The 27,657-nt window shown below is 44.2% G+C and overlaps 1 protein-coding gene and 1 long non-coding RNA gene across 10 annotated transcripts in view; both read right to left on the reverse strand.

Moving 5' to 3' along the window:
* LOC106613097 (unconventional myosin-XVIIIa) overlaps positions 1–27,657 on the reverse strand; it is a 187,497-nt gene that overhangs the window by 6,674 nt on the left and 153,166 nt on the right. For 6 of the 9 annotated variants that reach the window (XM_082956388.1, XM_045724671.2, XM_082956387.1 and 3 more), the window contains 10 exons: positions 25,269–25,379; positions 24,963–25,067; positions 24,624–24,770; positions 24,351–24,464; positions 17,472–17,588; positions 16,828–16,911; positions 12,994–13,131; positions 11,182–11,367; positions 10,813–10,952; positions 9,762–9,806 (listed from right to left, as the gene is read on the reverse strand). In XM_082956388.1, coding sequence (XP_082812514.1) covers positions 9,762–9,806; positions 10,813–10,952; positions 11,182–11,367; positions 12,994–13,131; positions 16,828–16,911; positions 17,472–17,588; positions 24,351–24,464; positions 24,624–24,770; positions 24,963–25,067; positions 25,269–25,379 — 1,187 coding nt within the window. The remainder of the gene's footprint in view (positions 1–9,761; positions 9,807–10,812; positions 10,953–11,181; positions 11,368–12,993; positions 13,132–16,827; positions 16,912–17,471; positions 17,589–24,350; positions 24,465–24,623; positions 24,771–24,962; positions 25,068–25,268; positions 25,380–27,657) is intronic. The other 3 variants (XM_082956390.1, XM_082956389.1, XM_082956385.1) reach the window with 1 other exon arrangement.
* LOC145858089 (uncharacterized) lies at positions 25,661–27,180 on the reverse strand. The gene is made up of 2 exons (XR_014378910.1): positions 26,387–27,180; positions 25,661–26,100 (listed from the first exon to the last, which is right to left on the reverse strand). It is a non-coding gene; the product is annotated as an uncharacterized LOC145858089 (long non-coding RNA).

The raw sequence follows: 27,657 nt of genomic DNA on the forward strand, positions 1-27,657 counted from the left end.
CACAGAGTGTGGAGGGAGACATTAATTGTCTGTGACAATCTGCCTCCATTGGTTGTACATCTCTGTTACACACTATTACATTCATCATTAGCTCCTATAGATCCTCTTCTGCTCCCTCCGCCCTGCTCCTCCTTGATGTCCCTGAGTCTTACAAGCGTCTGTGTTGATGTTAAGAACATTTGGGCTTTTATTAAGCAGCTCAGCCTAGACAGCAGCTTCCTATGGGGGTTCAACACAGCCAGCCAGGCATCAAATCAAATCAAATTTTATTTGTCACATACACATGGTTAGCAGATGTTAATGCAAGTGTAGCGAAATGCTTGTGTGTCTAGTTCCGACAGTGCAGTAATATCTAACAATAATATCTAACAAGTAATCTAACAATTCCCCTAACATCTACCTAATACACACAAATCTAAAGGGGTGAATGAGAATATGTACATGTAAGTATATGGATGAGCGATGGCGAAGGTGCAATAGATGGTATAAAATACAGTATATTCATGTGATTAGAGTAATGTAAGATATGTAAACATTATTAAAGTGGCATTATTTGGAGTGCATTGCATAAAGTGACTAGTCATCCATTTATTAAAGTGGCCAGTGATTGGGTCTCAATGTAGGCAGCAGCCTCTCTGAGTTAGTGATTGCAGTTTAGCAGTCTGATGGCCTTGAGATAGAAGCTGTTTTTCAGTCTCTCGGTCCCAACTTTGATGTACCTGTACTGACCTCGCCTTCTGGATGATAGCGGGGTGAACAGGCAGTGGCTCGGGTGGTTGATGTCCTTGATGATCTTTTTGGCCTTCCTGTGACATCGGATACTGTAGGTGTCCTGGAGGGCAGGTAGTTTGCCCCCCGGTGATACGTTGTGTAGATCACACCACCCTTTGGAGAGCCTTGCGGTTGTGGGCGGTGCAGTTGCCGTACCAGGCGGTGATACAGCCCGACAGGATACTCTCGATTGTGCATCTGTAAAAGTTTGTCAGGGTTTTGGGTGACAAGCCACATTTTTTCAGCCTCCTAAGGTTGAAGAGGCGCTGTTGCGCCTTCTTCACCACACTGTCTGTGTGAGTGGACTATTTCAGTTTGTCTGTGATGTGTACACCGACGAACTTTCCACCTTCTCCACTTCTGTCCCTTCGATGTTGATAGGGGGCTGCTCCCTCTGCTGTTTCCTGAAGTCCACGATCATCTCCTTTGTTTTGTTGACGTTGAGTGAGAGGTTGTTTTCCTGACACCACACTCCGAGTGCCCTCACCTTCTCCCTGTAGGCTGTCTCGTCGTTGTTGGTAATCAAGCCCACTACAATTGTGTCATCTGCAAACTTGATGATTGAGTTGGAGGCGTGCATGGCCAAGCAGTCGTGGGTGAACAGGGAGTACAGGAGGGGGCTGAGCACGCACCCTTGTGGGGCCCCAGTGTTGAGGGTCAGCGAAGTGGAGATGTTGTTTCCTACCTTCACCATCTGGGGGGCGGCCCGTAAGAAAGTCCAGGTCCCAATTGCACAGGGCGGGGTTGAGATCCAGGGCCTCCAGGTTGATGATGAGCTTGGAGGGTACTATGGTGTTGAATGCTGAGCTGGAGCCAATGAACAGCATTCTTACATAGGTATTCCTTTTGTACAGATGGGATAGGGGAGTGTGCAGTGTGATGGCGATTGCGTCGTCTGTGGACCTGTTGGGGCGGTATGCAATCTGAAGTGGGTCTAGGGTGGCCAGTAATGTGGAGGTGATATGATCCTTGACTAGTCTCTCAAAGCACTTCATGATGACAGAAGTGAGTGCTACGGGGTGGTAGTCATTTAGTTCAGTTATCTTTGCCTTCTTGGGTACAGGAAAAATGGTAGCCATCTTGAAGCATGTGGTGACAACAGACTGGAATAGGGAGCGATTGAATATGTCCGTAAACACACCAGCCAGCTGGTCTGCGGATGCTTTGAGGACGCAGCTAGGGATGCCATCTGGGCCAGCAGCCTTGCGAGGGTTAACACGTTTAAATGTTTTACTCACATCAGCCACAGAGAAGGGTGGGGGGGGGGGGGGGGGGGGCGCAGTCCTCGTTAGTGGGCCTCGACGGTGGCACTGCATTATCCTCAAAGCGGGCAAAGAAGGTGTTTAGTTTGTCTGGGAGCGTGACGTCGGTGTCTGTGCCGTGGCTGGATTTCTTTTTGTAGTCCGTGATTTCCTGTAGACCCTGTCACATACCTCTTGTGTCTGAGCCGTTGAATTGCGACTCCACCTTGTCCCTGTACTGGCATTTCGCTTGTTTGATTTCCTTGCAGAGGAAATAGCTAGTCTGTTTATATTCAGACATATTCCCAGACCTCTTTCCATGGTTAAATGCGGTGGATCGCGCTTTCAATTTTGCGCGGATGCCGCCATCTATACACGGCTTCTGGTTAGGGTAGGTTTTAATAGTCACAGTGGTTACAACATCTCCAATGCACTTCTTTATAAAACACACTCATCGAGTCAGCGTATAGGTCGATGTTGTTTTCTGAGGCTGACCGGAACATATTCCAGTCCGCGTGATCAAAACAATCTTGAAGTGTGGCTTCTGATTGGTCGGACCAGCGTTGGATGGTTCTCGTCACTGGTACATCCTGTTTGAGTTTCTGCCTAAAAGACGGAAGAAGCTAGATGGCGTTGTGGTCAGATCTGCCAAAGGGAGGGCTTTGTATTTCTTCGCGGAAGTCAGATTAGCAGTGGTCGAGGGTATTGCGCATGCGGGTAGCGCAATCAATAACTGGAAGAATTTAGGTAGACTTGTTCTCAAATTTGCTTAGGTAAAATCCCCAGCTACAATAAATGCAGCCTCAGGATGTATGGTTTCCAGTTTGCATATAGTCCAGTGAAGTTCCTTGATGGCCGTCTTGGTGTCTGCTTGAGGGGGAATGTACACAGCTGTGACTATAAGTGACAAGAATTTTCTTGGTAGGTAAAATGGCCGGCAATTGATTGTAAGGAATTCTAGATCAGGTGAGCAGAAGGACTTGAGTTCCTGTATGTTGTTATGATTACACCATGAGTCGTTAATCATAAAGCATACACCGCCGCTCTTCCTTTTCCCCAGAGGTGTTTATCTCTGTCGGCGTGATGCATGGAGAAGCCCGGTGGCTGAACCGATTCCGACAACATATCCAGAGAGAGCCATGTTTCCGTGAAACAGAGAATGTTACAATCTCTGATGTCTCTCTGGACGGCAACCCTTGCTCGAATTTCATCTACCTTGTTGTTAAGAGACAGGACATTGGCTAGTAGTATACTCAGGAGCGGTGTGCGATGTCCTGGGTGGTAGTCCGAACAGAGGATCCGCTTTGGGAAAGTCGTATTCCTGGTCTTAATGTTGGTAAGTTGACGTTGATCTTATATCCAATAGTTCTTCCCGGCTGTATGTAATAAGACTTAAGATTTCCTGGGGTAACAATGTAAGAAATAATACATGAAAAAACTAAATAATGTATAGTTCCTAAGAACTTGAAGCGAGGCGACCATCTCTGTTGGCGCTATGCTATCCAATACGCATCTGTTCAAAACCTATTAAGACACATATGCTATTGCTGTGATCTCCAATACCAGATTAAAAGGGAGATTGTGACGCAGCTTGTTTTTGTTTTACTCTCTTTCATCCTGACATTGTTCATTTATAATGAACAAAATATAAATGCAACATATAACAATTGCTCAGATTTTACTGAGTTACAGTTCATAGAAGGAAATTATCAATTTAAATAAATTCATTAGGTATTAATCTATGGATTTCACTTGACTGGGCAGGGGCGCAGCCATGGGTGGGAAGGCATACAGTGCATTCAGAAAGTATTCAGACCCCTTGACTTCTTCCACATTTTGTTACGTTACAGCTTTATTCTAAAATGGATTACATTGTTGTTTCCCCTCATCAATCTACACACAATACCCCATAATGACAAAGCAAAAACAGGTTTAGACATTTCTGCAAATGTATTACAAATAAAAAGTGAAATATCACATTTACATAAGTATTCAGACCCTTTACTCAGTACTTTGTTGAAGCACCTTTGGTAGCGATTACAGCCTCGAGTCTTCTTGGGTATGACGCTAGCAAACTTGGCACACCTGTATTTGGGGAGTTTCTTCCATTCATCTCTGTAGGTCCTCTCAGCTCTGTCAGGTTGGATGGGGAGCGTTGCTGGACAGCTATTTTCAGGTCTCTCCAGAGATGTTTGATCGGGTTCAAGTCCAGGCTCTGGCTGGGCCATTCAAGGACATTCAGAGACTTGTTCCGCAGTCACTCCTGCGTTGTCTTGGCTGTGTGCTTAGGGTCGTTGTCCTGTTGGAAGGTGAACCTTCACCCCATTCTGAGGTCCTGAGTGCTCTGGAGCAGGTTTTCACCAAGGATATTCTCTGTACTTTGCTCTGTTCATCTTTCCCTCAATTCTTACTAGACTCCCAGTCCCTGCCACTGAAAAACATCCCCACAGCATGATGCTGCCACCACCATGCTTCACTGTAGGGATAGTGCCAGGTTTTCTTCAGACGTGAAGCTTCGCATTCAGGCCAAAGAGTTTCATCCGACCAGAAAATCTTGTTTCTCATGGTCTGAGAGTCCTTTAGGTGCCTTTTGCAAACTCCAAGTGGGCTATGCCTTTTACTGAGGACTGGCTTCCGTCTGGACACTCTACCATAAAGGCCTGATTGGTGGAGTGCTGCAGAGATGATTGTCCTTCTGGAAGGTTCACCCATCCCCACAGAGGAAATCTGGAGCTCTGTCAGAGTGACCATCGGGTTCTTGGTCACATCAATGACCAAGGCCCTTCTCCCCCGATTGCTCAGTGTGGCCAGGCGGCCAGCTCTAGGAAGAGTCTTGATGGTTCCAAACTTCTTCCATTTAAGAATGATGGAGGCTACTGTGTTCTTGGGGACTGTCAATGCTGAAAAAAAATGTTGGTACCCTTCCCCAGATCTGTGCCTCAATAGTCTCGGCGCTCTATGGACAATTCCTTCGACCTCTTGGCTTGGTTTTTGCTCTGACATGCACTGTCAACTGTGGGACCTTATATAGACAGGTGTGTGCCTTTCCAAATCATGTCCAATCAATTGAATGTACACAGCTGGACTACAATCAAGTTGTAGAAACATCTCAAGGATGATCAATGGAAACAGGGTGCACTTGAGCTCAATTTCGAGTCTCATAGGAAAGGGTCTGAATACTTATTTAAAAAAATAATAATTCTCACCTTTATTTAACCAGGTAAGCTAGTTGAGAACCAGTTCTCATTTACAACTGCGACCTGGCCAAGATAAAGCAAAGCAAGAGAGAAACAACAACACAGAGTTACATGGAATAAACAAGCGTACAGTCAATAACACAATAGGAAAAAAAAGAAAGTCTATATACAGTGTGTGCAAATGGCATGAGGAGGTATGGCAATAAATAGGCCATAGTAGCAAAGTAATTACAATTTAGCAGATTAACACTGGAGTGATAGATGAGCAGATGATGATGAGCAGATGAAGGTGTGTAAGTAGTGATACTGGTGTGCAAAAGAGCAGCAAAGTAAATAAAAACAATATGGGCATGAGGTAGGTAGATTGGGTGGACTATTTACAGATGGACTATGTACAGCTGCAGCGATCGGTTAGCTCCTCAGATAGCTGATGTTTAAAGTTAGTGAGGGAAATGTAAGTCTCCAGCTTCAGCGATTTTTGCAATTCGTTCCAGTCACTGGCAGCAGAAAACTGGAAGGAAAGGCGGCCAAAGGAGGTGTTGGCTTTGGGGATGACCAGTGAGATATACCTGCTGGAGCGCGTGCTACGGGTGGGTGTTGTTATCGTGACCAGTGAGCTGAGATAAGGCGGAGCTTTACCTAGCATAGACTTGTAGATGACCTAGAGCCAGTGGGTCTGGCGATTTACTTAGGTAAATAAGTGTCTAAAAACCTGTTTTTGCTTTGTCATTATCGGGTATTGTGTGTAGAGTCATGAGGATGTTTTTTATTTAATCCATTTTAGAATAAGGCTGTAACGTAACAAAATGTGGAAAAAGTCAAGCGGTCTGAATACTTTCCGAATGCACTGTAACTATAGAGTTTTCATTCTGGAGATCATTCTTAATTATCTGGAGATCATTAAGGGCTTGTGGGTAAAGTTGTTCCTGACATAGCCAAACTAGAGACCTCTATTCCCTATGTCTTTACGCACCAGTCTGTAGTACGTGTCCACAGCTGGCCCATGTGGGATGAACGTAGATGTAGGTCTGAACACATTGCAAAAGAGGGGTTGCAATCTCAAAAAAAAAACAGTTTCAGTCGCAATGTGCGTATGAATTTGTAGAGATCCACCTGCATATTGAAGGCATATGTGCTAGTGGGTACAAAAGATAATTCTTTAGACAATACAGAGATCTTTTTTAATTGTAATTTTTTTAACCCCTTTTTCATGATATCCAATTGGTAGTTACAGTCTTGTCCCATCGCTGCAACTCCCCTATGGACTCGGGAGAGGCAAAGGTTGAGAGCCTTGCGTCCTCCGAAACACGACCCTGCCAAGCTGCACTGCTTCTTGACACACTGCTCGCTTAACCCGGTAGCCAGCCGCACCAATGTGTCGGAGGAAACACTGTCCAGCTGGCGACCATGGTCAGCTTGCAGGCCCCCGGCCCGCCAGAAGAAGTCGCTAGACTTCGATGAGACAAGAAAGTCCCGGCCAAACCCTCCCCTAACCTGGGCGACGCTGGGCCAATTGTGCTCTGCCTCATGGGTCTCCCGGTCACGGCCAGCTGTGACACAGCCTGGGATCGAACCAGGGTCTGTATTGACGATGCAATGCAGTGCCTTAGACCGCTGCGCCCCTCAGGAGGCCCATAATACAGAGATTTGAGGTGCAGTTAAACTCTTACTTGATAGATTCACCACTTGGATTTGTTGCGTTGCTGGCTCCGGGTAAAGGGGCGCGGTGGCTGGTCCATGCGCTCGTGGCGTTGTGGTTGTTGTTGCTGTTGGTAGTGATGTCTGTGTGTCACGACTTCCACCGAAGTCGGTTCCTCTCCTTGTTCGGGCGGCGTTCGGCGTCGCCGGTCTTCTAGCCATCGTCGATCCACTTCTCATTTTCCATTTGTTTTGTCTTGTTTTCCTACACACCGGGTTCTCATTTCCCTCATTAAGTGTTGTGTATTTAACCCTCTGTTCCCCCCCATGTCTTTGTGTGGAATTGTTTGTTGTAAGTGCTTGTGCACATGTTTACTGGTGCGCGAGAGGTTTTGTACCCATGTTTGTTATTCTTTATGCCGTTGGTTTTGCAATTAAACTGCTCCGGCTATTACCTAGTTCTGCTCTCCTGCGTCTGACTTCCCTGCCACCAGTTACGCACCCCTTACACTGTGGTCTGGTTGTGGAGAATGTTGTCATGTCCTGTTGTCGGTAAGGTCTCCAGACGGTTTTCTGTATGGATCCATGGCGTCCCCCTAAAAAAAGAGGACTGTGAGCGGGAGGGGGAGGGGCCATGTGCAGTAACAGCTGATGTTTCCTCTTCCCTTGAGCATTTGTAATCAGTAGAGGAGCCACAAAACATAACCTTCTTCTTGTAAGTCCTAAATGTCACGTCTGCTCCCCCTCTTCCCTCCCCCTGGCGCTTGCGGGCGCCAGGTTGCCCTGCATCACGCACTCCTGCCATCCATCACGCACACCTGCCTTCCCTCGCATCAGCGTTATTGGACTCACCTGGACTCACTTATCACCTGTTTATTTCCTCCCCTATATTTGTCAGTTCCCCAGCTCTGTTCCCCGCTGCTGCATTGTATTGTTTTTGTCTTCAGTATTAGTTTGCTGACGCTGTTCCTGTCTCGTTCCATGTCCGTTATTTATTAAATGTTTTACTCCCCGCACCTGCTTCGTCTCTCCAGCGTCAACTCATGTGACACTAAGATTTTATTGGGTATTCGGGCACAGGTTGGGGTTCAGCCAGTAGTAGACTGCGTTGACTGCGTATCCCTTTGGTATTTGTGGATCTTGGCTGCTTTAAGGTCCTCTTGGAGTGCTTTGGTCGTCTCTTTGAGTGTGCAGTTGTGTCTGGTGTCGAACTCTCCAGCGGAGGGTACAGTATGTCCTTGATGGAGACGATTATAGTATCCAATTCGGCCTTAAACATTTGTTTAGGATGGCGCACCATCGGTTGTTAAAGTCCTTGTTCTCTGTAAAGATAGCTGATGCCTTTTGAATGCGCAATCCTTTTGGGACTCTTTTGTTGTGGCAATATTCTGAAAGCGTACCTGCATGTAATTCTAGGCGTGCAACTTTTTTTGTTTTTCAACTTTCTGCCAGTCAATTGTCAATTATTCCTATGTATTATATACATGCCCATCCAACAAAACATTGTTATCAAATCAGTAGCTATTATTGCCATATTTTTGCCATTACTGCCTTGTACTGAACAACATAAAGGACATTATTAGCATTCAATAACAAAAACCCTGGCAAGAACAGCTGGGGTCTCTCATCCAATTACTCCCTAAAAACATGAACTTCCCAACACCGTATTCTCTGCTGTAATGCACCAGTGTTGTACAAGCCCATCATTAAAGGTAGACTCAGTTATATGACGTTGCCACGAGCAGCCCCACAGATATTGAGATGAGCGAGATGCAAGACTTCACTTTCAGACAGTCACATACAGTAGCTATGCATGTGCATGGGTTTGCTTCATGCTCTTCAGTGTGGCATCCACAGGACCAAAACAGCGGAGAAGTTTAGCCTCACGCTTCAATGCTCTTAGTTGTTGCGGAAAATGACCCACTATGCTGTTTACTTTCTGCATCGACGTCATATCGCTGAGTCTACCTTTAACATTCAGAACCCATTCTGCTTTAACAAAAAGCAGCACTTTACAATACTGCTTAACAAGGGTTGAACAGCAGAAACAGCAGTAACTGCTATAAGGGCACATGGAATGGCCCAGACCCAAAGGTTAACACTGCATGTGAGCCACTTGCCAGACGAGCAGAGAGCTTTTTGTAAGACATTTGAGGGTTCTGCATTATATAGTGAGTGTAAAAGATTAATGAGGAACACACCATTCGTCTTTCCGTCGTCAGAGGCAGACAGTCATATCTCACATCCACCCCAGAGCAAGGCTCTAAAATATTCAGTAGGCCCTGAGAGCGGGCGTGCAGCCGCTGGGCAAAGAACGCTGTTCAAACAAGGCACAGCGGTGTCCAACAGAACCCCCGGAGGACACGCTGGAACAGCAAACACAATGGGAGAAAGGGAGTAGGGTTCTCACTGGAAAGGTAGGGGTCCAAGAACCGAGCCCTGGTGGACACCACATGACACTTACCCAGCGATGGATGCTTACTATGCCAGTTAGATCTTATATGTTACCCTCAGTTGAAGGCGTTACTTGATGAATAACCACACAGACACTCTGGGGAAGGGGTTGTTTTATGCTTGGTTTAGAAAAGCATCTTGTCAATGGCATTCATGCAGTTCAGCATGTGGCCTCATGCAGTGAAGAGTGTAGCAAATTAGGCTATGGGGGAATAGCTGAGCCCTGGAATAACGATGCAGTATCACTGAGCTTGTTCGTTGAATGGTATCCCATAGTTAAGTCCTTATGAAGTGACATATGGACTATGCCATAAGTCATAAACTTGAACTTATATGAGATTGCTTGAACATGGACAATAGATCTGCTGCTTGATATTGCATCCTTTCCAGTGGAGGGCAACAGACTATTCCAAAATAGCGTTTAAAACAATGTCAAACAACACAAGCTCCAGTTCCTCACGTTTTGTTCCTTCTTTTCTGATACTTTGTCACCATGTCTTGTAAACTGGTCATGGTGATGGATGACAGACAGAGACACAAAGAAATAAAGAATACAAACACAAAACAAACAGAAAAGAAAAGTGAGACAGGAAGTAGGTAGGTACAGTCCAAGTAAACCAAAAGAACGTGATGAATAGGCTAATGCTCGAAGGATCTAAAACTTAAATCATTGTGGATATCATGGCTGATGTGGTGGTGATGACCATAGATATCCTATTCAATTACTAGTATTCTAATTCATAATTCTATGATGATGACCCTGTGGTTCTATTAAAGATATTTCCTCCCAGTGGGAGAGATTCAAGTGCTGCATATTGCTGGGTTACTGACTCAGCACACCACATCATCCTGATCCCCATCCTGTTACCGCGTGGAGAAGAAAGAGTACACACTATACTCAAACCTGACTCACATAGAGGGAAGAAAGGCCTTCTCCCCGGGACTGCACTCATAAACAAACAAATAAACAAACAAGGCTCGGCAGGAGCAGAGAGCGAGTAAATAAATAAGGAACGGGAGGAGACAGAACTCGATTTCACTGACGTAGCTTTAGCTAGCTGCCTATCTCATCGAATAAAGGAAACAGAGTATATATATTTTTTAAAGGCCTGAAAATTAAGCCCAGCAGTTTTCAGGGCATAAATCTTTCAGATTGTGTGAATAAGAAAAGACAGAGTCGGGGGAGAGTTCTCTCTGATTGCTTTATCCAAGGCCTCTTTCAATGGAACATCCATCCTGACTGGGTCATTCTCTCTCTCAATCTCTCTCTCTCTGTCGCTCTCTTCCTCTTCCTACCACCTCTTCTGCTGAGTTTATCTACAGTTTAACTGTGTAACAGTAGCTGCTCTCTATGCTGAGTGCGTGCTGACTAGCTGACACTTGCTGTCATGAGAGGACATGAGGTAAATTAATTATATTAAGTGAATTTATATATTTGGGCACTAAATAGACAGCTATACCTGTTGTATTAAGTGAATGTATATGTCCAGGCAAAAAATAGACAGCTATACCTGCTGATGAGGTCCTCGTTGCCGTCACTCTCCATATCGTCCTCGATGGCGGCCTGGAGGTCACCAATCCTCTTGAAGGCTAGTTTAAGGTCTGCCTGCAGGCTCTGATTGGCTGCCTCCAAGCTTTCAATATCCATTTCCTGTCGGAAGAGAGTGAGACACTCTAAACTAAGGTCCCAGCATTACACCTACATCTGACCATTTCTGAAGTCTCTTTGTCTCATTTTGCTGAATGTCTAATTCTCCTGAACAAAGCAAGGTTGATGGGAACTGCAGCCGTTATTTCATATCTTCAAAGCGCCCCACTGTAAAAAGCCAATCTGTACAGCGCCCCAGTCCCCTCGGCCCATTTGTGACTTTGGGTCTTACCAGCTCATGTTTCTTGCGGCTGGCCTCTCCCTCCTTCTTGGCCAGCTCTCCCATCTCCTCCTTGATATCTCTGATCTGTCTCTGGAGCCGCTTGTTTTGCTCCTTCTCCCGGGTCTCGCTGGTGCTGCGGTGATCCCGCTCCTCTGTTAGCTTCTCAAGGTTCTCCTTCAGACGGGCTACCAGGCTCTGAATGACCAACAGCAGACGGGGACCATGTTAGAAAAGCCACTGCACTCACAGTCTATATCTGGCACAGGTCAGAGACCTTATCATGCATGCAGCTATGAGAGATACTCCATATCTAAAATGGGATTCAGATGAGGAAAAACCTACACCAAAAAAATCGAATAAAATTGTATCGGTCACATGAGCCGAATACAACAGGTGTAAAAGATATTACTGTGAAATGCTTACTTACAAGCCCCTAACCAACAATGCAGTTCAAGAAATACACTTACTTGCTTTGAGATATTCCCCAAATAAGGGCAAGAAATGACTAATTAAATAGAGTCTACTTGCTAAACATCGTTCTGCTACATACTGCATTTGCGCCACAGAGGAATGCTCCAGCATTTCATATGAGCACATATAGCAACTTCAATGCACTGAAAAGGCTGAATCCAGCCTCCACTAATGCTAAACAGCCATTAGCCCCCAGCCTTGTCCATGTTTCACACTGTGAGTGGGTGAGTTCTGCTTTCTGCCCTCTCAGATATGTATTGATTGGCCTGCTATAGTTCTCTGTCTACCAGAAATATCCAGCCACTCAAATGCACATCTTCATATGCTCATTTATCACTCCAGTGTTAATCTGCTAAATAGTAATTATTCGCTAATATGGTCTATTTATTGCCTACCTCCTCATGCCTTTTGCACACACTGTATATAGACTTTCTTTTTCTACTGTATCATTGACTTGTTTATTGTGTTATTGGCTTGTTTGTTTACTCCCTGTGTAACTCTGTGTTGTTGTATGTGTCGAACTGCTTTGCTTTATCTTGGCCAGGTCGCAGTTGTAAATGAGAACTTGTTCTCAACTAGCCTACCTGGTTAAATAAAGGTGAAATAAAAAATAAATAAAAGAATACCATGAGTAGCAACAAGACATGGCTAAATACGACCTTGAAACCCCTTATAACTTTGGACGTATCCTTCCCAAAACTGAACAATGTTTTGCCAGTCTTAGTTGGTCTTTCTATTATTCCAGCCAGTGGAGAACATAGACAGAGAGGGATTCTCTGAGAGAGTTTTTCTTTTAGATTTCAGTTAAAGCAGTGTGTCTGGCTGTCTGCACATTTCTGGTAATTACAAGTCCAAAAGTTGCCAAAATGAGCAAAGATGCATTTGTCTGAGGGGAAGAAAATGGATTTCTATTTTTCCCTGGCTGTGTGCAAACAGTAACCTTTATCCTTCACTTAAATGTTTGTCGCAGGCAATATCACAATGTAATTTGAAACTGACAGAATAACAAATGATATTGTGGAGTGAATATAATATGAGCTAGTCAGAGGACAAACAGAGCAGAAGGCATTATCTAACTGTGATATGCTAACAGTCTAAAGTTAGAAGGTTATGAGGCTGAATCCAGCACTAAAAATAGAAATAACCGTTTGTGAGGTGGCAAAACTTGCATGGTGGAGGTAGTGGGAGTCAATTGTCCCTCATTTCACCCACTGGGCAATTCTTCAGCCCTGACCTCCCCCCCACACACACACACGCACACACACACGCATGCACGCACTAGACAGGCCGCCAGGCGCCAACCAACGCTCCTCCTCTAGAATACCCCTCAGCCCCCCTACATGCTCTCACCTCCAAGCGTTTGACCTGCGTTTTCTCAAACTCCATCTTGGTCTCCATCTCTCGGATCTTGGCCTCATGCCTGCTGACCAGGGACTTCTCCACCATAGACGTCTCCTGGAACTCCAGCTGGCTCTGCAGTGCCGAGAGCTGTGAGAGTTTGAAATACAGGAGTAGGAACACACAAACAAGGAAGGGTTTTAGAAAGAACAACATACCGTAGCAGAAACAAACTGCAACCATACAGTATATTATGCAAACTCAGCAAAAAAAGAAATGTCCTCTCACTGTCAACTGCATTTATTTTCAGCAAACTTAACATGTGTAAATATGTGTATGAACATAACAAGATTCAACAACTGAGACATGAACAAGTTCCACAGACATGTGACAAACAGAAATTTAATAATGTGTCCTTGAACAAAGGGAGGGTGAAAATCAAAAGTAACAGTCAGTATCTGGTGTGGCCACCAGCTGCATTAAGTACTGCAGTGCATCTCCTCCTCATGGACTGCACCAGATTTGCCAGTTCTTGCTGTGAGATGTTACCCTACTCTTTCACCAAGGCACCTGCAAGTTCCAGACATTTCTGGGAGGAATGGCCCTAGCCCTCACCCTCCGATCCAACAGGTCCCAGACGTGCTCAAAGGGATTGAGATCTGGGCTCTTCGCTGGCCATGGCAGAACACTGACATTCCTGTCTTGCAGGAAATCACACACAGAACGAGCAGTATGGCTGGTGGCATTGTCATGCTGGAGTGTCATGTCAGGATGAGCCTGCAGGAAGGGTACCACATGAGGGAGGAGGATGTCTTCCATGTAACACACAGCATTGAGATTGCCTGCAATGACAACAAGCTCAGTCCGATGATACCGTGACACACCGCCCCAGACCATGACGGACCCTCCACCTCCAAATTGATCCCGCTCCAGAGTACAGTCCCGCTCCAGTATGTATTTTATTTCATGATGTCAATGTTACTGCAAACATTCTTCATTCAACAACTCTACTTCCATCTATCGTTGTGATTTGGCAGGAATAAACACGTTTGACTTAAAAAAATCAGTTAAAAAAAAAAGTAACACTCATTCCTTCGTCGATAAACGCGAATCCGCCCATCACCCCTGGTGAGACAAAACCACGCCTCGTCAGTCAAGAGCACTTTTTGCCAGTACTGTCTGGTCCAGCGACGGTGGGTTTGTGCCTATAAGCGACGTTGTTGCCAGTGATGTCTGGTGAGGACCTGCCTTACAACAGGCCTACAAGCCCTCAGTTCAGCCTTTCTCAGCCTATTGTGGACAGTCTGAGCACTGATGGAGGGATTGTGCATTCCTGGTGTAACTCAAACAGTTGTTGTTGCCATCCTGTACCTATCCCGCAGGTGTGATGTTTGGATGTCCCGATCCTGTGCAGGTGTCTTTACACGAGGTCTGCCACTGCGAGGACGATCAGCTGTCCATCCTGTCTCCCTGTAGCGCTGTCTTAGGCGTCTCACAGTACGGACATTGCAATTTATTGCCCTGGCCACATCTGCAGTCCTCATGCCTCCTTGCAGCATGCCTAAGGCATGTTCACGCAGATGAGCAGGGACCCTGGGCATCTTTCTTTTGGTGTTTTTCAGAGTCAGTAGAAAGGCCTCTTTAGTGTCCTAAGTTTTCATAACTGTGACCTTAATTACCTACCGTCTGTAAGCTGTTAGTGTCTTAACGACCGTTCCACAGGTGCATGTTCATTAATTGTTTATGGTTCATTGAACAAGCATGGGAAACAGTGTTTAAACCCTTTACAATGAAGATCTGTGAAGTTATCTGGATTTTTACGAATTATCTTTGAAAGACAGGGTCCTGAAAAGGGACATTTATTTATTTGCTGAGTTTATATATATTATGTTATCAAATGAATGCAACAGCCTACAGTAGTGGTGCAAATGTTCAGCCCACCAATGCTGAAACACAACCTCCCCACAACTGGTGATCTATATCCACACCAGGGCTTTAAGCTTGAGGGCTACTCTCTATATCCACACCGGGGCTTTAAGCTTGAGGGCTACTGTCTATATCCACACCAGGGCTTTAAGCTTGAGGGCTACTCTCTATATCCACACCGGGGCTTTAAGCTTGAGGGCTACTCTCTATATCCACACCGGGGCTTTAAGCTTGAGGGCTACTCTCTATATCCACACCGGGGCTTTTCACATCACTACTGGGTGCTTTTCACATCTCTACTGGGTGCTTTTCACATCTCTACTGGGTGCATTTCACATCTCTACTGGGTGCTTTTCACATCACTACTGGGTGCTTTTCACATCACTACTGGGGGTCCAGATCCAAATCAACCTTCCTCTTCAGGAGTAGCCCGGCCTCTCTCTATTGAGTGGTTCAGAGTTTTAACATAGTTCAGACCAGGATAGGGATTCAAACACCGGACTTTGTTACATGCACTACATATCTATTATTTAAAGCGTAGATACGTGCCCCCAACTGAATTCCTTTTCATTATTTCTAAAAGTTGCTCCGCTGTTTCAAAGCAGAGAAACTATTTGCTAGGAATAATAATATCCTGAATATTGACTTAGGGACTTACATCGGAGGTCAGACGAGGCCTTTTTGTTTAATCTGAAACCAATATAGCTAAACTAACAACTACATTTATGCCCTCCAGTCCAACTCAAGTCTTTAAATAGGCCTAAAGTAACCTTCAAGGAAAGAAAAGATGACAGTTTTAAAACATACTGACTATATAATTATTCTTCTTATTATGTATTTCGATGTGAATTGAAAGAAACTGTCCTTTACAAGCTCCTGTATGAGGGAGCCCCTGGGAGCATCCTGTACGTTCAATAAGATGACAGCTTCCCTGCCATAATGACTGACTAGGCATCAGAGAGAGAGAGTGAGTGGAAGAGAGAGCAAGCCAGAGATAGCGGGGGAGAGAGAGAGAGAGAGAGAGCGCGGCGGGGGGGGGGAGAGAGAGAGAGAGCGGGGGAGAGAGAGAGAGAGCGCGGCGGGGGGGAGAGAGAGAGAAAGAGCGGCGGGGGGGAGAGAGAGAGAGAGAGAGAGAGTGGCGGGGGGGGGAGAGAGAGAGAGAGAGAGAGAGAGAGAGAGAGAGAGCGGCGGGGGGGAGAGAGAGCGGCGGGGGGTAGAGAGAGCGACTGAGAGCGGCGGGGGAGAGAGAGGGGGATGCGGACACTGCCCTCATAGCCTGATGATGATAGATCCTCCCCCTCTCCGCGACAGCGGGGATAATTGTTCCGAGGCCAGGGTCTCTGATGGTTATCTCCAGACTGGAGCGCCACAATGTGAGTGTCACGCTACAACACAAATGTCCCATGTCTGGGTGGGATTATGGGGCATCAGAGAGAGAGAGGTAAAAGTATTACAGGCTTGATCCCCTGCAGGGTCACCTTGATTTGATAAGAAAAGGCACACAGACTGTGACCACACAACACGGTTCCACAATGAAATCACTACGACTGTTAAAGCTGGGGACTACTAAAGCCAAATGTCACAGCCTGACTGGGTACCGTGACAGACAACAGTCAGACAGACGTTCTCTATCTTCAACTGCCAAACAGAGTTGACAATTTTATATATTCTGAAAGACATATCTCTAAAAAGACACATTGATTATCCCATGTAAATCATTTGTAAGGACTACCATGCAAAGAGAGGAAATAGGGGTGGAGGACTTTAAATTCCATGAGGCAGATGACTTATGTCAGCTAGCTAGTCCTGCTCAATGAGTCCCATTATGTTGTTCTAAGTGCAGACAAAGTGCTGCATTAGGATAGCACTGTCTATCCCTATACCCTCCCGGCTAAACAACTGTGTCCCAGTCAACTGTACCTTCTCCTGGACATCCTGCTTCTGCTTGAGGGCCTCCTCCAGCTGGGCTTGTAGGTCAGAGATCTGGGCTAGGTTCTGGGTCGACTACACACACACAAACAAGCTACTGGTCAGTCTGATAGGTTTAACACCAACTTATCTCTACAGTGTATTGCATCATGTTTACTTTAAGTAGCACAGTACAACATAATATATTCATCCCCATTTGGTCTACACAGCTAGAAAACAGATTGATAAACAACCATAAACAAACATGTTGATGGGACCATGTCACAGCGACATATTTTTAAAAGCAAGAGTAGGGAGGGGAGACAACACATCTCATTTCAATGTGACCTGTGTGAAATGAAATATTAGAGATTAGTGCTTTTTTCTGCTACGTGAAGCGCTCCGCATAGCGAGCCCAGGGGAACAGCTGTCTCACTTTAGACGGGATACATTCATTTGCAGCTAGTAAAAGCAGATCACTCATATTTCCATCAGTGTCAGACAGACAGAGCTCACTTTTCATCTCCTCTTGATAGCAAACTGCTCTACACAGATACACTAACACTAATGGAGAGCACTAAACTGATGCCAAATACTATTTACACCATTCAAATAATGCAGAATGACCAGAATGACCCTTGCATTGTGTCTGTTACCTGGACGACAGCTGACTTGTGCTTCTTCATGAGCTCGTTCATATCCTCCTGGTCCTCCTCCATACGAGACTGCAGATCATTCTTCTCCCTCAACAGCCTGCTCAACTGCTCTTCCAGCTGAGAGAGAGAGAGAGAGACGCAGAGAGATACAGAGAGAGAGAGATACAGAGAGACACAAAGGGATATACAGAGAGAGAGAGAGACACACAGAGAGAAAGCGACAGAGACAGTGAGAGAGAGCAAGAGACAGAGACACAGAGAGAGAACAAACATTGAGTAAAGCCAGTGTGGCTGTGTACACTACCGTTCAAAAGTTTGGGGTCACTTAGAAATGTCCTTGTTTTTGAAAGAAAAGCACATTTTCTGTCCATTAAAACAACATCAAATTGATCAGAAATACAGTGTAGACATTTTTAATGTTGTAAATGACTATTGCAGCTGGAAACGGCAGATTTTTTATGTAATATCTACATAGGCGTACAGAGGCCAATTATCAGCAACCATCACTCCTGTGTTCCAATGGCACGTTGTGTTAGCTAATCCAAGTTTATCATTTTAAAAGGCTAATTGATCATTAGAAAACCCTTTTGCAATTATGTTAGCACAGCTGAAAACTGTTATGCTGATTAAAGAAGCACAATACCAGCCTCAACGTCAACAGTGAAGAGGCGACTCCGGGATGCTGGCCTTCTAGGCAGAGTTGCAAAGAAGAAGCCATATCTCAGACTGGCCAATAAAAATAAAAGATTAAGATGGGCAATAGAACACAGACACTGGACAGAGGAACTCTGCCTAGAAGGCCATCATCCCAGAGTTGCCTCTTCACTGTTGATATTGAGACTGATGTTTTGCGGGTACTATTTAATGAAGGACTTGTGAGGCGTCTGTTTCTCAAACTAGACACTCTAATGTACTTGTCTACAGCAACTGAAATGCCTGCAACACTTAACAAAGAGCTGCAGTAAGATTCGGAATGGGTAGCAAGGAATAAGTTAGTCCTACATATTTCCAAAACTAAAAGCATTGTATTTGGGACAAATCATTCACTTAAATCTTAAACCTCAACTACATCTCATAATGAATAATGTGGAAATTGAGCAAGTTGAGGTGACTAACTGCTTGGAGTAACCCTGGATTGTAAACTGTCATGGTCAAAACATATTGATACAACAGTAGCTAAAATGGGGAGAAGTCTGTCCATAATAAAGCCTTCTTAACAACACTATCAACAAGGCAGGTCCTACAGGCCCTGGTTTTGTCGCACCTGGACTACTGTTCAGTCGTGTAGTCAGGTGCCACAAAGAGGGACTTAGGAATATTGCAGTTGGTTCAGAACAGGACAGCACGGCTGGCCCTTAAACGTACACAGAGAGCATGTAATGACATGCATATCAACCTCGCATGGCTCAAAGTGGAAGAGAGATTGACTTCATCACTACTTGTTTTTGTAAGAGGTGTTGACAAGCTGAATGGACACCCATGCATACCCCACAAGACATGCCACCAGAGGTCTCTTCACAGTCCCCAAGTCCAGAACAGACTATGGGAGAAACACAGTACTACATAGAGCCATGACTACATGGAACTCTATTCCACATCAGGTAACTGATGCAAGCAGTAGAATCAGATTTAAAAAACAGGTAAAAATACACCTTATGGAACAACAGGCACTGTGAAGAGACACACACAAAGGTACAGACACATGCATACGCACACATTGTGATATTGTTCTATGGTGGTATTAAACATCTTGTATTGTATATATGTAGTGGTGTAATAATGTTATATGATGTATTTATTTTATTTTTATTGAACCTTTATTTAACTAGGCAAATCAGTTAAGAACAAACTCTTATTCACAATGACGGCCTACCAAAAGGCAAAACGCCTCCTGTGGGGATGGGGCCTGGTATTAAAAATAAAAAAAACATATAAAATATAAATATAGGACAAAACAAACATCACAACAAGAGAGACACCACAACATAAAGAGAGACCTAAGACAACATAGCATGGTAGCAACACATGACAACACAGCATGGTAGCAACACAACATAAAAACAACATGGTAGCAACACAACATGGTAGCAGCACAACATAAAAACAACATGGTAGCAGCACAACATAAAAACAACATGGTAGCAACACAACATGGTAGCAGCACAACATAAAAACAACATGGTAGCAGCACAACATAAAAACAATATGGTAGCAACACAACATGGTAGCAGCACAACATAAAAACAACATGGTAGCAACACAACATGGTAGCAACACAACATGGTAGCAGCACAAAACATGGTACAAACATTATTGGGCACAGACAACAGCACAAAGGGCAAGAAGGTAGCGACAACAATACATCACGTGAAGCAGCCACAACTGTCAGTAAGAGTGTCCATGATTGAGTCTTTGAATGAAGAGATTGAGATAAAACAGTCCAGTTTGAGTGGTTTTTGCAGCTCGTTCCAGTCGCTAGCTGCAGCGAACTGAAAAGACGAGCGACCCAGGGATGTGTGTGCTTTGGGGACCTTCAACAGATTGTGACTGGCAGAACGGGTGTTATATGTGGAGGATGAGGGCCGCAGTAGATATCTCAGATAGGGGGGAGTGAGGCCTAAGAGGCGGTAGGTAGCCCAGTGAGGCGGCTGGTAGCCTAGTGGTTAGAGCGTTGGACTAGTAACTGAAAGGTTGTAAGATCAAATCCCTGAGCTGACAAGGTAAAAATCTGTTCAGCCCCTGAACAAGGCAGTTAACCCACTGTTCCTAGGCCGTCATTGAAAATAAGAATTTGTTCTCATTAACTGACTTGCCTAGTTAAATAAAGATTTTAAAAAAGAGGGTTTTATAAAATGATTTACCATATCATATGGAGACAGAAACAAACATTTTATCTCATAAGTACACATAATTGCAAATGATTAAACCCTTCCAATAGAAATGTAAAAAAAAACATTTAGTTACGAATAGAACTTTAATTAAATGAGTTGACTCTTCACATGGGATGAACTTTAATTAAATGAGTTGACTCTTGACATGGGATGAACTTTAATTAAATGAGTTGACTCTTGACATGGGATGAACTTTAATTAAATGAGTCGACTCTTGACATGGGATGAACTTTAATTAAATGAGTTGACTCTTGACATGGGATGAACTTTAATTAAATGAGTTGACTCTTGACATGGGATGAACTTTAATTAAATGAGTTGACTCTTGACATGGGATGAACTTTAATTAAATGAGTCGACTCTTGACATGGGATGAACTTTAATTAAATGAGTTGACTCTTCACATGGGATGAACTTTAATTAAATGAGTCGACTCTTGACATGGGATGAACTTTAATTAAATGAGTTGACTCTTCACATGGGATGAACTTTAATTAAATGAGTCGACTCTTGACATGGGATGACTTCACTAAACAACAAAAGAGAGGGAATATTGAATGATCCATCACATCTCCCAAAAATGTTTTCAACATACATCTGTAAAATGATAGTCTAGAAACTAAAGCTTTGGTTGTCTTCCTCTCAGCGTGAGTATAGAATGCAGTGATGTGTCCTATAAGGAGCATTGATGGTAAATCTGATGGCCGAATGGTAAATGTTAGCGACTAATACCTAATGCTAGCAGGGTGTTCCTAACTGACTTCTGTGGAAACGTCAGAGGCGTAATCCTATTTCTATAATTACTTCAACAATGCAGAGAGGGGCAGCAGGGAGATGAGACGGACTGGGGACAGTCGCGGATGTATTAATAAATGATGAATAATGTGGATATCAGAAAAGGATAATGAATCCATTAGTACATAGCTGAGAGATGAGAAGACTTGTAAAGCACGCTGGCACAGTGACATCCATCTTATTCACATGGAGGGAAAAACAGACCGGGAGAATGGATAATGGACCACATCTGATGAATTTCACCAAAATAGAACCAACAGAAATCCTTGGAAAGAAATTGCAAGATTTCATACTGGTATTAATGACATGGTTGCTATTTTAATAAGGAGATACCCATTCAATGATTGTTTCCTATGTTAAACCAAATAAATGCCCTCATTGCCCAAAAATATGTGCAGGTTAAGTAAACATCAACCCCAATATAGACTTGATTGTTCCTGCTGTACTTCAATGCCAGAATTTAAAAAAACAAAAAAACATTGACAATCATGCCAAGAAAATGCACATTTAGACTGATGAAATCAGTGTGTGTGAATATGTGCTGCAACCTGGAAAACATCTATCCATCCATTCCTCCATCCACCTCACCCAGTTTCTATTGTTCCTGACCTGCTGCGGTGTGAACTCAATTACCATTCCCTCTCGCTGCCGAGATAATATTCACCCAATGACAGCTGTATTAAACTGTAATGGATTTCAAGGTGATACGTCTTGTTCAAATTAGAAATGTTCCCGGAAACATTCCATCATAATGCCAGTTTCACCGCCGAGAGAGGTGGATGTCACATCAAGAGAAAGGTGAGGATGAGGAGGGAGAAAGAGAGAACGAGAGCGAGAGAAAGGTATAAAATGAGAGGGGGATGAGAAAAGACAGGGGGAGAGGAACAAAATAAGGAGAGAGGTAAGAGAAGGAGAAAAAAGGAGAGAGGTAAGAGAAGGAGAAAAGAGGAGAGAGGTAAGAGAAGGAGAAAAGAGGAGAGAGGTAAGAGAAGGAAAAGAGAAAGAGGTAAGAGAAGGAGAAAAGAGGAGAGAGGTAAGAGAAGGAGAAAAGAGGAGAGAGGTAAGAGAAGGAGAAAAGAGGAGAGAGGTAAGAGAAGGAGAAAAGAGGAGAGAGGTAAGAGAAGGAAAAAAGAGGAGAGATGTAAGAGAAGTAAAAAAGAAGGAGGTAAGAGAAGGAAAAGAGAAGGAGAGAGGTAACAGAAGGAGAAAAGAGAGAGGTAAGAGAAGGAGAAAAGAGGAGAGAGGTAAGAGAAGGAGAAAAGAGGAGAGAGGTAAGAGAAGGAGAAAAGAGGAGAGAGGTAAGAGAAGGAGAAAAGAGGAGAGAGGTAAGAGAAGGAAAAACGAAGGAGGTAAGAGAAGGAAAAGAGGAGAGAGGTAACAGAAGGAGAAAAGAGGAGAGAGGTAAGAGAAGGAGAAAAGAGGAGAGAGGTAAGAGAAGGAGAAAAGAGGAGAGAGGTAAGAGAAGGAGAAAAGAGGAGAGAGGTAAGAGAAGGAGAAAAGAGGAGAGAGGTAAGAGAAGGAAAAAAGAAGGAGGTAAGAGAAGGAAAAAAGAAGGAGGTAAGAGAAGGAAAAAAGAAGGAGGTAAGAGAAGGAAAAACGAAGGAGGTAAGAGAAGGAAAAGAGAAGGAGAGAGGTAAGAGAAAGAGAAAAGAGAAGGAGAGAGGTAAGAGAAAGAAAAAAGAGGAGGGAGGTAAGAGAAAAGAGGAGAGAGGTAAGAGAAGGAGAAAAGAGGAGAGAGGTAAGAGGAGAAAAGAGGAAAGGTAAGAGAAGGAGAAAAGAGGAAAGGTAAGAGAAGGAGAAAAGAGGCGAGAGGTAAGAGAAGGAGAAAAGAAGAAAGAGAGGAAACAGAGATGGCTGTTGGGTTGTTGCCATGACTCCCCTTAGAGCCCACACAGATGGTGTTGTCCTGATTAAAAGGTAGTTCACGGTGATAGAGTTCTTGAAATGTGGTGACATTTTGTCTTCTACTCAAGTGTTTCTTTGTCCTTTAGAGCTGCCTTGTCCATCTAATTGATGACGTTGGCAGAGCTCCAGATCTAAAGGTATTGTCCTAGTGTCCTTAGGAGAACACCTGCGTCTTTGTTGAAAAAGGTGTGTAGGAAGGTGTGAGAAGTGTGTAAGAAAGGTGTGCGTAGGAAAGGCATAAGTTGGTATTGGGCCCAATGTCACTCGGCTCCGTCATATACTCACATGTTCTCGCTTATCATTGCTATGTAGATGACACTCAACTACTTTTCTCTTTCCCCCCTTCTGACACCCGGGGAAGGCCTGCCTGCTCGAAGACCTTTCCATTACGGTTGACAGCTCCACGGTGTCCCCCTCCCAGAGTGCAAAGGATATTGGTGTGACCCTGGACAACACCCTGTCATTCTCTGCAAACATCACAGCAGTGACTCGCTCCTGCAGGTTTATGCTCCCCAACATCCGTAGAGTACGACTCTACCTCAAACAGGAAGTGGTGCAGGTCCTAATCCAGGCACTTGTCCTCTCCTGTCTGGACTACTGCAACTCACTGTTGGCTGGGCTCCCCGCTTTTAACATCAAACCTCTGCAACTTATCCAGAACGCTGCAGCCCGCCTGTTGTTCAACCTTCCCAAGTTCTTTCATGTCACCCACTCCTCCGCACACTCCACTGGCTTCCAGTCTAAGCTTGCATCCACTACTAGACCATGGTACTTGCCTACGGAGCAGCAAGAGGAACTGCCCCTCCCCCCTTCAGACTATGCTCAAACCCTATACCCTAACCCGAGTACTCCGTTCTGCCACCTCTGGTCTCTTGGCCCTCCCGTTCAGCCCAGTCCAAGCTCTTCTCTGTCCTGGCACCCCAATGGTGGAACCAGCTTAGGACAGCAGAGACCCTGCCCATCTTCCGAAAACATCTGAAACCGTACCTCTTCAAAGAGTATCTTAAATAATCCCATAGCACCCACCACCCCCTTCTCCCCGCCTCATCACCCCTCCCCCCAACACCTCGCACGCTCGGAATACATTTCATTCAACCGCTGAAAACCCTTCCACTTGCTGTCCTTAGGAGCACACCTGCCATTCTAAATGCTTTCACAGATGAACATAAATGGTGGCGAGTAAAAGTGCTGGCCTAGGTTAGAGGTCATAGGGTGTATGGAATAGGTTAGAGGTCATAGGGTGTATGGAATAGGTTAGAGGTAGGAAGGAATGGTGTACTGTACTCACAGCCTGTTTGGCTTTGGAGATGTCGTCCATCTGCACATGCAAGTCCTCAATCTCCACCTCCATAGATTTACGGGCCTTCACTGCTGCCGCACAGGTGAACTCTGACTCCTCCAGCTGAGACAGGGGGAGAGAGAGAGAGTGAGAAAGAGAAAGCGAGAGAAAGGTCGAAATTCTATAGAAATTGTATTCTGATGTTTCTTGACTTTCCCAGTATCTCTGTGGTGTGTCACGCAGGTGTAGGAACTGGACAAGTGTGCTAGGGGTACAACCTACCTGGTTTTTGAGCTGGGCGATCTCTCTCTTGCTTGGGGCGTTGTTCTTCATGTGGTCCAGCATGATCTGGGCATCAGCCAGCAGGGCCTTGGTGCGCTTCAGATCCTTCTTCAGCCTCTTCTCCGTCTCCACGTCTCTGGGTTTCACCTGGGGAGAGCAGCAACACAACCAGATTACGACCAGCTCAACACATTACAACACACACTAAACACAGTATCAACAAAAGCCTGCATAATCTGAAACTATCCAGTAGGAAGATTGACAGCCACTGGACATATAACTAGTCTGGGAAAGCCTGTAGAGTTGACGGTGGGCTGGTAGTGAGGTGTCTGTCAGTACCTGGTCCTGGGCAGACAGCAGCTTGGTCTCCAGTTCTCTCCTCTCACGTAGAACCTTCTGTTTGTCATCATACTCCTCCTCCAGCTGGACTTCTATCTGCTTCAGCTGAAAACACAGGAACACACTATATGTGACCTACAAATTGTGATCCAACTGAAAGAGACATGTTTACATAATAAAACTGAGTCATGGTCTATGTTTGTGCTTTGGTGACGAAACCAGCTATTTGTGGCAATTATAGTAACACATTTTCACAACGAATCATTTGCCTTTAGAGTCATGTAACGTTTCCGGTGTGTGCTGTACCTTCTTACTGCAGGACTGTCTGATCTCCTCCACCTCCTCGTCTTTACTCTCAATCTCCTTGGAGTGTGTCTGGCGCAGTCTCTCTGTCTCCATCTCCAGACGCAGCTTAGCCTGCACAACACAAAGACAGAGTAAGAGTGTCATACTCAATGGAGTGTGTGTGTATGTTTGTGTGCGCGCACGCACATCTGCATGTGCGTTCTAGTGTGAGTCTCTGTGTGCTTCTGTGTGTGCACGTTTGCATGTGTGTATACAAGCGTGTGTCTCTAACTCTATACTAGAGGTCGACCAATTAATCGGAATGGCCGATTAATTAGGGCCGATTTCAAGTTTTCGTATCAATCGGTATTTTGGCCACCGATTTGCCAATTTTTTATATATATATATATATATATATATATATATATATATATTTTTTTTTTTAATAATATTTTTTAACTAGGCAAGTCAGTTAAGAACACATTCTTATTTTCAATGACGGCCAAGGAACGGTGGGTTAACTGCTTTGTTCAGGGGCAGAACGACTGATTTTTACCTTGTCAGCTTGAGGATTCAATCTTGCAACCTTACGGTTAACTAGTCCAACGCTCTAACCACCTGCTTTACATTGCACTCCACGAGGAGCCTGCCTGTTACGCGAATGCAGTAAGAAGCCAAGGTAAGTTGCTAGCAAGCATTAAACTTATCTTATAAAAAACAATCAATCAATCATAATCACTAGTTAACTACACATGGTTGATGATATTACTAGTTTATCTAACGTGTCCTGCGTTGCATATAATCGATGCGGTGCGCATTCGCGAAAAAGGACTGTCGTTGCTCCAACGTGTACCTAACCCTAAACATCAATGTCTTTCTTAAAATCAATACACAAGTATATATTTTTAAACCTGCATATTTCGTTAATATTGCCTGCTAACATGAATTTATTTTAACTAGGGAAAATGTGTCACCTCTGCAACAGAGTCAGGGTATATGCAGCAGTTTGGGCCACCTGGCTCGTTGCGAACTGTGTGAATACTATTTCTTCCTAACAAAGACAGCCAACTTCGCCAAACGGGGGATGATTTAACAAAAGCGCATTTGCGAAAAAAAGCACAATCGTTGCACGACTGTACCTAACCATAAACATCAATGCCTTTCTTAAAATCAATACACAGAAGTATATATTTTTAAACCTGCATATTTAGCTAAAAGAAATCCAGGTTAGCAGGCAATATTTACCAGGTAAAATTGTGTCAGTTCTCTTGCGTTCATTGCACGCAGAGTCAGGGTATATGCAACAGTTTGGGCCGCCTGGCTCGTTGTGAACTAATTTGCCAGAATTTTATGTAATTATGACATAACATTGAAGGTTGTGCAATGTAACAGGAATATTTAGACTTAGGGATGCCACCCGTTAGATAAAATACGGAACGGTTCCGTATTTCACTGAAAAAATAAACGTTTTGTTTTCGAGATGATAGTTTCCGGATTCGACCATATTAATGACCTAAGGCTCGTATTTCTGTGTGTTTATTATATTATAATTAAGTCTATGATTTGATATTTGATAGAGCAGTCTGACTGAGCGGTGGTAGGCACCAGCAGGCTCGTAAGCATTCATTCAAACAGCACTTTCGTGCGTTTTGCCAGCAGCCCTTCGCAATTCTTCAAGCATTGCGCTGTTTATGACTTCAAGCCTATCAACTCCCAAGATTAGGCTGGTGTAACCGATGTGAAATGGCTAGCTAGTTAGCCGGGTGCGCGCTAATAGCGTTTCAAACGCCACTCGCTCTGAGACTTGGAGTAGTTTTTCCCCTTGCTCTGCATGGGTAACGCTGCTTCGAGGGGGGCTGTTGTCGATGTGTTCCTGGTTCGAGCCCAGGTAGGAGCGAGGAGAGGGACGGAAGCTATACTGTTGCACTGGCAATACTAAAGTGCCTATAAGAACATCCAATAGTCAAAGGTATATGAAATACAAATCGTATAGAGAGAAATAGTCCTATAATTCCTATAATAACTACAACCTAAAACTTCTTACCTAGGAATATTGAAGACTCAAGTTAAAAGGAACCACCAGCTTTCATATGTTCTCATGTTCTGAGCAAGGAACTTAAAGTTAGCTTTTTTACATGGCACATATTGCACTTTTACTTTCTTCTCCAACACTTTGTTTTTGCATTATTTAAACCAAGTTGAAAATGTTTATTTATTTGAGGCTAAATTGATAGTATTTATGTATTATATTAAGTTAAAATAAGTGTTCATTCAGTATTGTTGTAATTGTCATTATTACAAATACATTTTAAAAAAATGAAAAAACGGCCGATTTATCGGCAGCGGGGTTTTTTGGGCCCTCCAATAATCGGCATCGAAAAATCATAAATCGGTCGACCTCTACTCTATA

This window comes from Salmo salar, chromosome 09 (assembly GCF_965601325.2).
Source record: "Salmo salar chromosome 09, fSalSal1, whole genome shotgun sequence".
In the NCBI taxonomy this organism is placed as follows: Eukaryota; Metazoa; Chordata; class Actinopteri; order Salmoniformes; family Salmonidae; genus Salmo; species Salmo salar.